Genomic DNA, 15,915 nt, shown 5'->3' on the forward strand with positions numbered 1-15,915 from the left:
CGAAGGATGTTCAAGACATTTAAAAAGAGAAAACTGCCAGATCTTAGATGTGGATTTGGTATGAGGACTAAAGGAAGGAAAAGAGCTGAGAAAGATTTCAACTCTCTTCCCCAGGGGACTAGCACATCATGATGTCATTAACAAGGAGAGGAAAGGGAATTGGTTGTAGAGATGCTGAGTGTGATAGGCCAGCTAAGTGTTCAGCCTGGGCTGGTGGGAGGGGGTGGTGGCGGGGAGTTAAAAATGTGGGTATAGGGCTTCCCTGGTGGCGCAGTGGTTGAGAGTCCGCCTGCCGATGCAGGGGACACGGGTTCGTGCCCCGGTCCAGGAAGATCCCACATGCCGCGGAGCGGCTGGGCCCGTGAGCCACGGCCGCTGAGCCTGTGCGTCCGGAGCCTGCGCTCCGCAATGGGAGAGGCCACAACAGTGAGAGGCCCGCGTACCACAAAAAAAAAAAAAAAAAAAAAAAAAAAAATGTGGGTATAGAGTTTAGGAAGGAAATTAAAACAGAGGTGTAGAATAGATTTGGGAGACATCTTCCTGGATGTCATAGTTGAAGCCATGGACATAGATGAGATTGTTGGGAGATAAAGAGATAATATACAGCTTGGAAAATCCCTGCTTGTATAGTGCCTAAAGGGAAGGGGAATCAGTAACAGGCAGCATAGGAACTCGCTTCAAGCAGTAAGAAGAGAGAAGAAAGCAGTGGCCTTGAAACCAAGAACAAAGTTTCCAGGAGAGTATCCAGTTAGCTTTAGATGCTGAGGAGAGATTAAGACAGACGAAGACTAAAAATTTACACAATTGCTATTGCATATGTTTGAGACTAACTGGTGACCATCTAACATCCAACACTGGTCATCATTAAGTATATCATATATAAAATTATGTTAAGGGTACATTTCAGCCACCTGGTTGCTGAAGCTTTAGGAATTGCTACCACTACAGTGAGAATAAAAGTTCAGCCATATGCTGCTAGGGGGTCTTCAGCTATTCTCACTCTTGGTATTTTTATTTTGTCTTGAAGTATATTAGTCTGTTTGGGCTGCTATAACAAAAATACCATAGACTGGGTGGCTTAAACAACAAACATTTATTTCTCACAGTTCTGGATGCTGGCAAGTCTGAGATCCAGGTGCCAGCAGCAAGGGAGCTTTCCGGGATCTCTTTTATAAGAGCACCAAACCCATTCATGATGGCTCCACCCTCATGTCCTAGTCACCTTCCAAAGGCCCCACCTCCTAATACCGTTGCATTGGGGATTAGGATTTCAACATATAGATTTAGAGGGACATAAGCATCCATTTCATAACATGGAGTAATGCTGCATTTTAGGAATTAATAATTTGTCACCAGAAAATGTTTTGCTTTACTTTTTTATAAAAACTTGCTGCACATGTTAAATTTCATATGAATTCAGGGTCAGAGTTTTTTTCTGGCTCTATATCAGGTTTTGTAATAAAATTTAGGGAGAAGGTAAGAGTCACTTAATATAACCTGTTTTCCCAGTAAGCTACTAGAGTATATTTATTCAGATAAGGAAGGTATAATTGTAAAGTCAATTTTTTAATTCTTATCCTACCTCAGTGCCTAAGGAGCAATATATTACTGGGAAGCACATTAAAGTAAGGGATGAAAATAATAAATTCATTTCTGGCTAGCTCGTGATGAGGGCAGCAGAGAGAGCTTTTTTAAGCAGTAGCAGTGACTGGCTTAAAAAAAAAAGATTCAGGGCTTCCCTGGTGGCGCAGTGGTTGAGAATCCGCCTGCCGATCCAGGAGACACAGGTTCGTGCCCTGGTCCGGGAAGATCCCACATGCCGCGGAGCAACTAAGCCCGTGAACCATGGCCGCTAGGCCTGCGCGTCCGGAGCCTGCGCTCTGCAACGGGAGAGGCCACAACAGTGAGAGGCCCGCATACCGCAAAAAAAAAAAGATTCAGGAATGCATTAAGCACTGACTTTAGCAAAACTGTATGAAAAGTTTAAAAATAACTTAATAATAACTACACCTTCCATTCCTACGCTTTAAGATGTACTTAAGGACTCTGAATTTTTTCCATCTCAACATTCATAAATCCCATTTATATTTTGTGCAGTGGGATATATTTTGAGTAAGATGACTCTCGGACAGATTCTACTTTGATTCTGTGTTTTTCGTAGCTGCTAGGTGAACTGATCCTGGACCGGCACAACTTTGCCATCATGACCAAGTACATCAGCAAGCCAGAGAACCTCAAACTGATGATGAACCTCCTCCGGGATAAAAGTCCCAACATCCAGTTTGAAGCCTTTCATGTCTTTAAGGTAAAGTGCAAGCTGCAGAAATAATGTGGGCATTTGTTTTCCAGTTGCAAATGGCAAACTCCCTACTTTATACCCTCCTTTATCCTTGAGAGAAAATTAAATAGGCAGTCTTTCTGTTTTGCATGACTGAGATGAAATTTTAGAGTTATTTTAATGCATGCCCATTTGTTTCTAAAAGATTTGCTAACTAATCCATATCTCGACATATTTTCATTTTTTTCACTGAGAAAATAGGGGGATACTGTTTCCCAAAAGTTACTAAAATAATCAGGGATTGAGCTGAAGCCGAAAACCTGTGTCAGGATTTGAATGCTTTGCTTCTGCCTGAAGTGTTTCTTTGAACTTTAAGTGAAACCTAAAGAAACACTGGGTACTACTCACTTTACTTGCTTAGAAATATTTTAATTCGTTTTGAAAGAAAAGTAGTCCATATAACACCTGCATTTTCTTTCTAATATCTTTTCTTTGATGTAAGAGTAATAAAATCATCTCCTAGAAACTTTAAACAATAGATTTGTTTAAAAGTAGGGTAGGTGGAAGAAATCTAATCTATAATCCCATACCCCTGACTTAACTATTGTAAAGATTTTAGTAAATTTTATTTTCCTGTGCACATATTTGAAGGTTTTTTCTGCAGCTGTATTTACATTGTACACACGATTGATACACTAATTTTATCACTCAATGCGATACCGTAAGTGAACATTAATTCACTGTTGTTATATATAGTGTTTAAAAAGAGCCAGTAGTTTTATTGGCATCATAGTTTTTCATTGGGTATACTTACTCTAGTTTACTTAAATATTCCTGTGTCGTTTATATTTAGGTTATTTTCAATTTGTAGCTACAATGAGCATTTTATGTATTCAGCTAATTTTTTCCATATTTAGGATTATTTCCTTAGGATATGTATCTAGAGTGGAATTAAGGATTCAGAGAGTTCCAGGCTTTTTTTTTTGGCCTTTATAATGTATATTCAGTGATTGAATTTATAAGTCTTTAAATGGGAGACATGGCAGTTTATAAGGTATGTAATTGTTGCTTTGAGAGGTAAAAAACAATCTTAGTCCATCTTTCAGCCACCACATCTTTATTGTCCAAAAGGCCACTAGAGCAGTTCAAATCCCAAATTAATTTATAAATTCCATTTAATTACAATCAAAATCCCAGCAGAACTTTTCCTGGAACTTGACAAGCTGACTCTAAAATTTGTAAGGTAGAATGATGGCCTGGGATTATCTATGGCAATTTTCAAGGAAAACAAGGTAGGGAAATCCACCCTACCATATATTAAGACTTATTATGGATTTATAGTAAATGGAGACAATATTGTATTGGCATACAGATAGATAAATAGAACAACAAAACAGAGTAAAAAGCCTAGAAATAAGCCTGTGCAAATATGAAATTTGATATTTTGTAGTGGAGGGATTGTAAATCAGTGAAGAAAGGGTTACTGTTAATAAATGGTTCTAGGGTAATAAATTATTCATATAGAAAAACCTACTCTCCACAATATTCAGAAATAAATTCTGGTAAAGATCTACACTTGACAAGCAAAATTTTTTAACTTTTAAAAGAGAAAATAGGAGACATTTTATGATGTTGGGGAAGGAAGAATTTTTTTAAAGAATTTAAAATCACAAAACATAATAGAAAATAAGTTTGACTACATTAAAATTTAACACATCTTTTTGAAAAGACATCATAAGCAAAGTGAAAAACAGGACAGAATGTGACACATGTAACTGACAAATCATTTAGAAAAAGACAAACAATTCAATAGAAAAATAGGCAAAGCATACAAGTTGGTAATTTACAAATGAGGAAACCTGATTGGCCAACAAATAGGTGAAGATGCTCATCTTAGTAGTAATTGTGGAAATGGCCATTAAAATATCAATGAGATATCACTTTACATTTTTCATATTGACAAAAATGTTTAAGTCTGACAACATCACATTTTGGTAAGGTTGGAGGGCAGTAGGTCATACACTGTAAATTGGCACAAGCACTTGGGAGAGCAATTTAGCAAAATAAAGTACTGGAAGTGTCCATACTCTTCTGTCCTGAAATCTCATTTTCTGGCAATTTCCTAGGGACAATCTGGCTCTCATGCTTAAGGAATCCTGTACCAAAATGTTTATTGCAACACTGTTTCGCATGTTGTAAAATGGAAAAAAAAAAAAGGGTATCTACAGGAGACTGGGAAAATAAATTGTGATGTATTCATACAATAGCATATAGTAATGGGTTAAAATTAATAGTTATATGGATTAGTGTAGATAAGTATCAGAAACACTGAGTGGGATAAGCAAATGTTAAAAGATGTTATTTATTTAAAGTTTAAAAACATGCAAAACAACACTATGTATGGATTCAGACATATGCAGTTATAGTCTAAAAACCTTCATGGGAATGATAAATACCAAATTCAGGATAGCAGTCACCTCTGGGGAGGGGTAGGAAAGAGAATGATGTCATGAAGAAATGTCTAATAGCCTTTAATTATATCTGTAATGTTTTATTTTATTATAATTCTGAAGACAAGTTTGGCAAAAATGATAGAGCTGATGGTGGGAACTTGAAATCTGATGTTACTGCTGCGTTCTTCTCTTTGTTAGAATTATTTCATGAAGAATAAACACAAATTGAATGAGACAAAAATAGGCTCTTGTAGGACAGGAAAATGCCTGCAGAGTATAAAATGATAGGCCCTCTTAAGACCCTTGCCTTTTGACTGAGGAAATTAGAGAAGGCTGTGTGTCTTGTCTTTCCAGCTCCCACAGAATTTTAATATATCATCCTAGATGAGAAGATGCTTCATATAACTTGGTTCCAAAATGCAGTATTATGGAAGTATTCAGTGGGTGGCAAAATAGAAATAACCTACTTCCATCCTCTGAGATCAGAATTTGGATCATCTCATTATTGGACAGAATAGGTGCATTTAAAACTAGTTGACCACTTGTTTGCTTGTATGTGTATAAACTGGACTTACTCTGGACCCTAACTATGTTCGTTGCACTGAAGGGCAAACTGAATTGTTTACTTGCCCAAAACATTTTGTTATTTAGAAAAAGTAACAGCTGAGTCCTAGCGTTTTTTCACAGTTCTTTATTAATAGTCTTTTTCCCCAGGTACCTTTCATAAAGTACAGAAAATGTGGAACACATGACTAAAAATGTCTTTGCCAGATTATTAGTGACCAATTTTCGTTAGCTTTGCTTGAAAAGTTCAAGGACTTGAATGAGTTGCCATTTCATGTTTTCTCTGCTATTGACGAACAGGATGGTATGATGGGAAAGGACTAGATGGAAGTCATGGAAGTCAAGAGACCTGGGTCTTTGTTGTTGGCTCGGTTGCCACCAGTGACTTTGGGCAAATCCATCTGGATCTGTTTCATCACTTGCAAAATGTTAAATTTTAAAAGTTAAATTAAAATCAAAAGTCTAATTCTAAGATGCTAGGTTCAGGAGACCTTTGTCTCTGTGATCCTGCCTCTTCCAGAGATATGGCCAACGTGAATTTAGGGATCAGCTATGAGCTGATCTTTCTTTCCTTTCCCTGTTAACATCCTTAATAGCAAAGGACCATGTTGCCACTGTCTTTTGAACCTAGAGGGTGGGGATGGCCAGTGCCTTTTGGCTCACCTCTCAGAGCTGCTGGAACTCAAGCATGGCCATAGCCAAAAATGGGCCCGAGTGTACTGCTCTGTGGCTCAGACCCTAGCCGTTGGCCACAATAGCCGTTTCCATTAAAACAAGAAGCTCCACCTTAGCTTATTCCAAAATCCAAAGGCCAGTTTGACAATTCACCTGAAAAAGTATACAGAACAAGAATGGTTGTCCTCATGAATGGTTCATCTCAAGCCTTGATTTCAGTGTCCCGGGTGCCCCAAAGGAATTGTGCATTTAGAGCCTTAGTCACCTCTAATCAGCAACTACCTTTAGAGGCAGCAGAGTTCAGAAGCCATAAAAAAATAAAAATAAGGAAAAGTTTTAAACTTGAAAACAAATTGAACATTTTTTAGGTCTGTTGTACAGTGTACGGATTCAGTAGAGTTGATCCAGTGATGCCTTGTCTGCAAATTCCACTACGTTTTACATTTATTTTGGATTCAAACAGAGAAGCTTAGTTTGTTCTATATATTTAATCTTCTAAAAATTTTTTGGGGGAATAAAGACTGTTATGAGTTACTGCTGTAGTTACCACAAATGCCAGACAGTTCCTAGCTAAAACTTCCCAGCAGCTTACTTGTAAACTAATGGTAGCCAGAGGAGCCACACGTTTGGCTCCAGTATGTGATTTCCTAGCATACTAGGTGTTCTATAAACATCAGGCATTTTGTGTAACAATGTAAACGAGCCTGGGGTACTTTTTAAAAATAAGTAACAATTTTAATTTATGGTAGTAAAGTTCATATAACATAAAATTCACCATTTTGACCATTTTAAAGTGTACAGTTCAGTGGCATTTAGTATTTACAGTGTTATACAACTATTACTACTCTCTAGTTCCAGAACATTTTCATCACCCCAAAAGGAAACCCTGTACCCATTCAGCAACTACCTCTCATTTTCTCTTACCCACAGCCCCTGGCAATCACTAATCTGCTTTCAGTCTTTATGGGTTCACCTGTTCTGGATATTTGATATAAGTGAAATGATATAATGTGTGGCCTTTTGTGTCTTGTTTCTTCTATTAGCATAATGTTTTTAAAGTTCATCCATGTTGTAGCATGATCAGTAGTACTTCATTCATTTTTATGGCTGAATAATATTCCATTTTAAGGATATATCACAATTTGCTTATCCATTCATCAGCTGATGGACTTTAGGCTATCGTGAATAGTGCTGCTATGAATATTCATGTACAAGTTTTTGTTTGAACAAATGTTTTCAATTCTTTTGGTATATACCTAGGAACAGAATTGCTCAGTCTCATGGTAATTCAATGTGTAACTTACTGAGGTACTACCAAACTGTTTTCCATAGAGGCTGCTCCATTTTACATTCCCACCAGCAGTGTACAGGGTTCCAATTTCTCCATTCCTCACTTGTTATTGTTATTTCTTTTTAATTGTAGCTGGCCTAGTCTCATTGTGGTTTTGATTTGTGTTTCCCTAATGATCTAATGATGTTGAGGATTTTTTCACATGCTTATTGGCCATTTGTATATCTTCTTTGGAGAAATGTCAAGTCCTTTGCCCCTTTTTATTTTATTTTTTAATATTTATTTATTTATTTGTTTTGGCTGTGCCAGGTCTTAGTTGCAGCACACGGGATCTTCGTTGCGGCATGCAGGATCTTTAGTTGCGGCCTGTGAACTTCTTAGTTGTGGCATGCAAACTCTTAGTTGCAGCATGCATGCGGGATCTAGTCCCCCGACCAGGGATCGAACCCGGGCCCCGTGCATTGGGAGCAAGGAGACTTACCCACTGGACCACCAAGGAAGTCCCCCTTTGTCCCTTTTTTAAAAAGGTTGTTTGTCTTTTTGTTGTTGTGTTGTATGAGTTCTTTATATATTCTGGATACTAGATGCTGATCATATATATGATTTGCAAATATTTTCTTACATTCTGTATATTGTCTTTTCACACTCTTGATAGTGTCCTGTGATACACACAATTTTTAAATTTTGATGATGTTCAGTTTATCCTATTTTGTTGTTGTTGCTCACGCTTTTGATGTTGTAGCTAAGAAACCATTGCCAAATACAAGGTCATGAGGATGTACCCCTATATTTTCCTCTAAAAGTTTTATTAGTGCTTATATTTAGTTTTTTGATAAATTTTGAGTTAATTTTTGTTTATGGTGCAAGGTAAGGGTCCAACTTTATTTTTTTGCATGTGGATATCTAGTTGTCCCATGTTGAGTGTTTATTATTATTATTATTATGAAAAGGTGTTGGATTTTGTCAAATACTTTTTCTGCATCAGTTGAAGTGATCATATGGTTTTCTTTCAATGTACTAATGTGTCATCTTAGTTTCCTAGAGCTGCTATAACAAAGTACCAAAGACTAAGTGTCCTAAAACTGCAGAAAGTCACTGTCTCAGAGTTCTGTTAACTACAAGTCCAAGATCAAGGTGTCAACAGGTTTGGTTCCTCTTGGAGCTTTCAGGGAAAATCTATGCCGCTCTCCTGGCTTCTGGTGGTTGCCAGCAATCCTTGGCATTCCTTGCCTTATAGATGCATAACTCCAATCTCTGTGTCCATCTTCACATGGCATTTTCCTCTGCGTATGTCTGTGTGTTTCTGTGTCCAAAATTCCCTCTTCCTCTAAAGATACTGGTAATTGGATTCAGGCCCAAGCTAACTCAGTATGAACTGATCTTAATTTGACTACATCCTATTTCCAAATAAGGTCATGTTCACAGGTACCAAGGGTTAGGACTTGAACATTCATCTTTTTAGAGGATGCAGTTCAGTCTAGTACATGTGGTGTATTACATCGATTGATTTTATTATGTTTAGCCATGCTTGTATTTCTGGAATAAATCCCATTTAGTCATGGCATGTAATCCTTTTAATATTATTCTGGACTTCGTTTGCTTGTATTTTGTTGAGGATTTTTGCATCTTTATTCATAAAGGACAGTGGTCTGTAGTTTTCTTGTGATAGCTTTGTCTGGCTTTGGTATGGGGGTAATGCTGACCTCATAGAATGAGTTAGGAAGTATTCCCTTGTCTTTTATTTTTTGGATGAATTTTGGATTGGTGTTAATTTTTCTTTAAAAGTTTGCAGAATTTACCAGTAAAATCATCTGGTCCTGGGCTTTTGTTGAGAGGTTGTTGGTTTCTGATTCAACCTCCTTATAGAAATAAAAAAGATTATAAGAGAATACTACAAATAATTGTACATTGATAAATTAGATAACCCAGATGAAATGGACAAATACCTAGAAATGCACAAACTACCAAACTGATATTTTTTTTAAAAAAAGAGAAAATCTGATTCATGGACTCTCATTTCACCTACACCATGAGCCCTTCCTGTTCCAAACTCAGAAATCTAATGTTATCTCCACCTCCTTTGAACCTCCACAGCTTTTCATTTCCCTCTCATAGGTCCTTAACATCCTGGTACAGTTTTTCCTTCCTCATGCTTGCTGGATTGGAGGAAGCTTGAGGGTTCAATCTTGTAGCTCCCACTGTCTCCATAACCGATCACTGGCCATAGTGTGTTCGGAGTAGAGTTGTGCACTGTTGGAGGTTCAAGATGAGGAGGCGGTGTGCAGAGGGTCTGGCGGTGAAGCACTCAGCCCTTCTGAGGAGTGGGGAGCCCAGAACATGAAACCAGAGAGCTATATAGCAGCCAACAGTTTTATGGGTATTCTGGTCATGTCATTATATATATAGCATCTAACTAGGAAGTGTGTCCTTTGCAAAATACTGTACCAGTCAGCATTATAGTTTTTCTTTTTTTTTAATATGCTTGGTTTTTTGGTGTTTTGTTTTTTTTTTTTTTTTTGGCTGCACCTTGTGGCATGTGGGATCTTAGTTCCCCAACCAGGGATGGAACCTGCACCCCCTGCAGTGAAAGCACAGAGTCTTAAGCACTGGACCACCAGGGAAGTCCCAGCGTTATAGTTTTGAGTAATTGTGTCCTGTTATTACAGTCGTTACTGTCTTTTATAGTACAGCTGAGTTATTAACCCAGGATCATGGTTTCAACTAGGAGTGCACATAAGAATCTTTGTGGAACTTTATAAAAATACAGAGAGCCAGTCCTCCCCTCTAGATCTACTGAACTGGAGTCTCTGGAAGGTGGGACCTAGGCAGTTATAAATTTTAAAGCTCCACATACATAAGAAAATAATAACATTGGTGACCTCCAGGGTGAGGAGGTGAGAGGGGGACTTTTCACATTTGTCCTTTTTGAATTTTGAGCCAGATGAATATATTAAGTATGTTCAATATATTATATATATTGAATATTTTATATTTTATATATATGGTCATATATTTATATATTATCTATTTCATGATATAGAATTATATATATTTATTTAATTTTATAATCACATATTTGGTTATAATGGTAATTGTAAATATATGATTAAATATAAATTTAAATATATTGAATATATTTGTATATTCTCTGTAGAAAATGGATATGAATGGGGAATTACTCATTTTCCTCAATAAGGAAGTATAATCTGGGGCTTTCTGTATGACACTAACACATGTAACAAATGAGACACAGGTGGGATCCGTGTTTTCCCTGATGTGCATTCCTTGTCCTAGGTGTTTGTTTCTCATGTTTCAGGTGTTTGTGGCCAGTCCTCACAAAGCACAGCCTATTGTGGAGATTCTACTAAAAAACCAACCCAAACTCATCGAGTTTCTGAGTAGCTTCCAAAAAGAAAGGACGGACGATGAGCAGTTCACCGATGAGAAGAACTACTTGATTAAACAGATTCGAGACTTGAAGAAAACGGCGCCTTGAAGCCTCACCCAGTTTCCTGCCACCGTCACGGTCTCATTTGTTCAGCTTGTACAAAAAGTGTCATTTCAAAAAGTAGTCACTCTTGGGAAGGCTTTGGAGGTGGCTGTTTTTTTCTCAATTCGTTGTTCAGGGTAGAGGGAATATAAATGTCTGAAAGAAAAAAAATTAATTTAGAATAATATATTCATCTTAATCGAGTCTGTGATTATTTATGTGAGATCAGAGCCATTGTTTTAGACATTGATAAAAGCAATTTCAACCCTTTCTTGATGAAGGACAACAGGGCAGTGGGCTTGCAGACCTGAGCCCTCAGTCACCACGAGCCACCAAGTAGTAGGAGCCCAAAGAATGGGTGTCACTGAGTCCTCAAAGAGGATTAAATTCTCAAGAGAACTGGGCATGGGGGCAAGACGCACGAAACTGTTTTGCCCATCTGTACTTGGACAAACAAATTTCTCAAGGCACCAAGGAAATAAGATCCATGTTTTCAGTCATTAACGTATTCTGTTCCCTGCCCATATCTTTTAACTGTAATCCTTCATTCCTAACTTCCCAGGGAATTGATGGCCACCTTTCTGCCGACTGCCCCGCGCTCCACCCCAATGGATCTCCTCAGCATGACCAACTCATGGTACACGCGTGCACACACACACACTCCTGCACTCTGACCAGGTTAGCGTGGCACCGACTAGGTCCAAGCAGGCTGGACTAACAAGGGTCACGGGCGTAGAGGACCCACGGGGTAGGACCTGCTCACTTGAGAACTTGGAACAGATGGGTAAGAACCACAGCTCTAGCGACAGTCACTGCTGTTTCCCACAGACTTCTGTCGGGTTAGTGCATGTTTGGAATATTTCATTCATACTTCTCATTATGGGAAAAACGTTTCGTGGTGAAAGCGTGTTTTGGAATAAGAATCACTGCATTGAGATGCCTAGCGTGTGCAAAACCATGGGTCCAGAGGGTTGCACAGGCCTTTATAAATAAGGGAACATTGCCGTTGGAAGCACAGATGATTCAATGCATGAAAAAAATCCTCAAAGGACTAAAAATGTTTTTCACTCTATTTTCCAATAAGCTGTCGTTCTAATTTCACATCAAATTCCTCAGTGAAAAGGTAGAAAACTTATAAAAATGTTGGTCTCACATACTCTCTTGCATACCAGGATGGTTAAGGAATTAATCTGTGTCTTTTTAAAAAGGCCATGGTTTGTTTTCAGACGTCAAGTGTATAAAACGGAATTTCAAGCTATATTTACAAGACATTAAAGGTACAATTGTTAATCTGTATTTTTTTCATAATTCTGTTTCCAAATCATGAGTTATTGCCTTCCATAGGAATCTTCACTTTTTACAACATTGGGTACTGTGTTCTTCAACCAGATATTTCTCCACCCAGAGAGGGAAAGATCCCTCTCCAGGATCAGTGCCCTTGTAGATGTAGCATCTGAAGAATCACCTGGTGCGGTTTCATCCTTCTTGGCTGTGTCTTTCCGAGCCCAGCGTCAGATCCCGAGGCAGATGCTGCAGGGCCTGCGGGACCTTCTTGCAGCAGCTCTGGCCAGTGCCGGGCCATCTGATGACCTTCATTCTTCAGTCACTGAGGTCAGATTATTTTTATAACATTCCCTGACAGTCCATAGTCTCTTCAAATTTGACTTTTCTGATTTTATTTGTTTAAGAGAGATGAGTGTAAATATTTTTTTTTTAAAAAAGAAGGCGGCACAGTAATGACCATTGGAAATGTATTTCGTTGCTTAAATACTGTTCCACACATCATGGGACACGTTTTCAGTTGCAAAGCAAGGCCTTGTTAGAATTCTTTTCTGATAAATAAAACATATTTTATTTCCTCCGAGCTTGAATTAGCTCGTTCCTGGCAATCGCTTATCCTAGTTTAGCACCTCACAAACAAAACTAGTCTAAAAGTCAATAAATGAAGTAGCTGGGATTTTGCTGTGATACAAATTTGTAGATTATTAATGTGAAAGAGGGAGCAAGAAGCTCACAGTTAAAATATGTTTGCCTAAAAGTCGCTGTAAATATTGTGAGAATTGAGTTTTGAAAAGGTCATATTTAATAAGCTATTTCAAAAGCACACATTTAAATAAAGGCTGACTAAATGAAAAGGTGCCACATATTCCTTGGTCGGTTTCATTCCTCTGCATGTCCCGCTTCTGTGTTCCTGTCACTGCTCCAAACAGGGACAGCCCCAGGCGGAGGGCACCCCAGGCTGCCCCGAGGCCCCACGCCCACTTCCCCTGTCCTTGGCTGTCCCATCCTCCCAGTGAGGCTCACTGCCATTGACCAAGGGCCGCCTGTCAGGCAGTATAGAAACACTTCACGTTACTGATGCTTCACCACAGCCAGAGTCATTCCCATCTTATAGCTGAAGAAACTGAGGCTCTGAGCAGTTTATCCCAGACAATGTGGACTAGACCTGGGGTACGAAGCCACGGTGGCCGGAGGCCAAACTCCTGCTCTTATTCATTTTTTTCATCCTCAAGGCCGTGAACGAGGGGAGGTCCTGGGGGTGGGGAATTATGTCGTGCCCTCCCCCACTGCTGCCTGGGAGGCTCCCGGGGGTGAAGGTCCTAGAATGAAGCCAGGATGGATTGAAATCATAATGTTCTTGGATGAGGCTCTGGCTAAAGCCAGGCATCTGCCCAAATGTTAGGATTATTACCCTGGGAGAAAAGGCCGAGAGGCACTCAGCCCTTGAGCAAGTGTCCTGACTGCCAGCCTCTGTGGGTTCTCGTCCTGGAGGGCTCTGGGGGGCCATATATGCTGAGAAGGGGCAGCAAGCTTTCCAAAGCCTCTGTTGCCAGCCACACTGGTTGGTCTGTGTGAGACGCAGCTGCTCTGAGCTATAGTGCCGTCTGGAAACTACGCAGGACTTGAAAGTGATTGTAATAAAGTGAAGGAAAATGAAATTCAAAAATCACTAGGATTTGTTTTTTAAATATGAAAAGATAGTTGTTTCAAAATAGGTTTACAGATCTTTCTAGTCTACTATACTAGAGGAAATTAAGATTTATACCTTTTACTTTTTTTTTTTTCTGTTTTATCCAAAAGAATGTTGTACGTATGGCATGTACATCTTTTCCTGCGTGTTTTCTCAGGAAGGTTTTGGCTATTTTAATGAGGGCCCATAGTTAGATAAAGGCTGGAAACAAAAAGAGACCTGGAAAAGCTAGACTTAGTCTTTCTAAGAAGATTGAAAAGACAGAAGATGGCTGTGAACAAGGATGTGATTTTGTTTTTGACATACAGAAAGTGCTGTTATGTGATTGTGACTACCGTAATTAAAGCAAAGTATGACAAAATGATCGGCCTGGCCAGCACTAAGCCTCTTGAGAGACCCTGTCGTATCACTGTTCACTTTATGGAGGAGAGCACTGGATCACAGAAAGGGTGAGTAACTTATCCAGGTCAAACAGCTGGCAGCAGAGCCAGGGTTGAGGGCCAGTCTGACCCCAGAATCCATGTCTTTGGAAACTAGGCTGCATGTCTGGGCCGCCTCCCTCCAGGCCTGCTCTTCGACTCCACCCCAGGGGCAGACACTTCATTCATCACGGCCCCCAAGGAAAGAAGGAAATATTGGATTCCACCTAAAGGATAACTCAATAGAAAGATTTCAAAAGCTAGTTTCATTTCAGGAGGTAACTCTGCTCCATGTGGTTGTCTGGTGTTGGAAGATCAAATTAGACCTATGCATGGGATAAGGGATTCGATCTTGAACTTCTGTATCATTTTGAGCAATCTCTTGACTCTACACAGGTGTTAATTCCAAACCACTCTTCTGCATCTGCTTCTGTTTTCCTGACTTACTCTTGCAGTTGGACATAATATCAGCTTAGATTTCCTGATAGATTGGTTGCTGCCCAGCCAGCCGTGCCTCCATTTCAGATTCCTTAGCGGCCCAGCACCACGGGCCTACCACGAGGGAGACGTTCTGATGCATATGTACAAACGGTCCTGTCGAGATCACCAAGTCCCTCATCACTCCCTCCCAGGAGGAAGGTGTACAGTTACCAATACCCTGAAAGTCACAGAACCATACAAAAAGTCCCAGTCCCTTTACCATCAATTAATTCAATATCGATTGTAATTTAATCACTGCCCTGTGAGCCATCTATGTTACGTGAAAGCTGTGATCGCAGGGGCCTTTTGGAAGAACAGGTTGTCGTAGTATACCTTAATAATTTATCCATTAGCGAAGGTTGAAAAAATGAGTTCCCCTCATTTTAGTTCTGATATGTAAAGCCTAGATAAAGCAACCAAAATCTTTATTTATTCACCCAACATTCATTGAACTCACTCTCTGTGCCCATCAGGGGTTGATCCACAGAGCTACTGTAGGGGTTACTGTAGGGGTCAGACCTATGTGCTGTGGGGGCTGGGTAAGTAGCCTTCGTAAGCCTGTCCCCTGCGTCTGGCACTGGGCCTGAGTCAACAGGGAAGGGAAGATAGATTGAAGTGGGCTCCCAGGAGGACAGCTGGAATCCATGGATATGATCTGGAACCCACACTGCCTTCCCGGCCTCCCAGCCTCCACCTCCGACGCCGTGGCTGACCGGAAGACCACACAAGTCACTGTACAGCTTCCCCAGCTGAGCCCAGATTTGGAGCAGCTGACGGAGGAGGGGCAGGGGGGCTGGGGCCCCAGCGGCAAGGTGAGCCGGCAGGTCTGCGGCAACGGCCTGAGCCGTGATGGCCCCGACCTTCCCGGGGGAAAGTGTGGCTGCCGCCTCATTTCCACTTGCAACGCTGCCAACTTTCCCTTGACCCCAGCCCTAATTCATCACCATGCAGGAGAGGAGACTGGGAACGTGTTCCAGCTAAACGGACACATCCCAAACCCACCACTTATGTGTTGCACTGGAGGAGGTGTTTCCACATCCTCTTAATGTCTTTCCCCCCTTGAAGACCCCTGGCTGTTCTTTCCTCTTAAGCAACATGTGCGGTGTCCAAGGACCCATGCAGACATTGGGGACAGCCACGCCTGGACTTAATCCCAGCTCCACTGCAAGTGTCTGATCTTGAGAATCACTGACCTTCCGTTTCCTACCTGTAAAACGAGGCAAAAAGAGGAGCTGTCTCACAGGGAATCAATGAGGTCAAGTCTGTGATGTGCCGGCCCCGGGACGCTCCCATG

General features: G+C 40.2%; 1 protein-coding gene across 6 annotated transcripts in view; it reads left to right on the top strand.

Moving 5' to 3' along the window:
- Positions 1–10,950, top strand: part of CAB39L (calcium binding protein 39 like) — a 96,923-nt gene extending 85,973 nt beyond the window's left edge. For all 6 annotated transcript variants that reach the window (XM_059041697.2, XM_067016321.1, XM_067016322.1 and 3 more), the window contains 2 exons: positions 2,162–2,305; positions 10,578–10,950. In XM_059041697.2, coding sequence (XP_058897680.1) covers positions 2,162–2,305; positions 10,578–10,757 — 324 coding nt within the window. In that variant the 3' untranslated portion in view covers positions 10,758–10,950. The remainder of the gene's footprint in view (positions 1–2,161; positions 2,306–10,577) is intronic.
- Positions 10,951–15,915: the final 4,965 nt, after the last annotated feature.

This window comes from Kogia breviceps, chromosome 16 (assembly GCF_026419965.1).
Source record: "Kogia breviceps isolate mKogBre1 chromosome 16, mKogBre1 haplotype 1, whole genome shotgun sequence".
NCBI lineage: Eukaryota > Metazoa > Chordata > Mammalia > Artiodactyla > Physeteridae > Kogia > Kogia breviceps.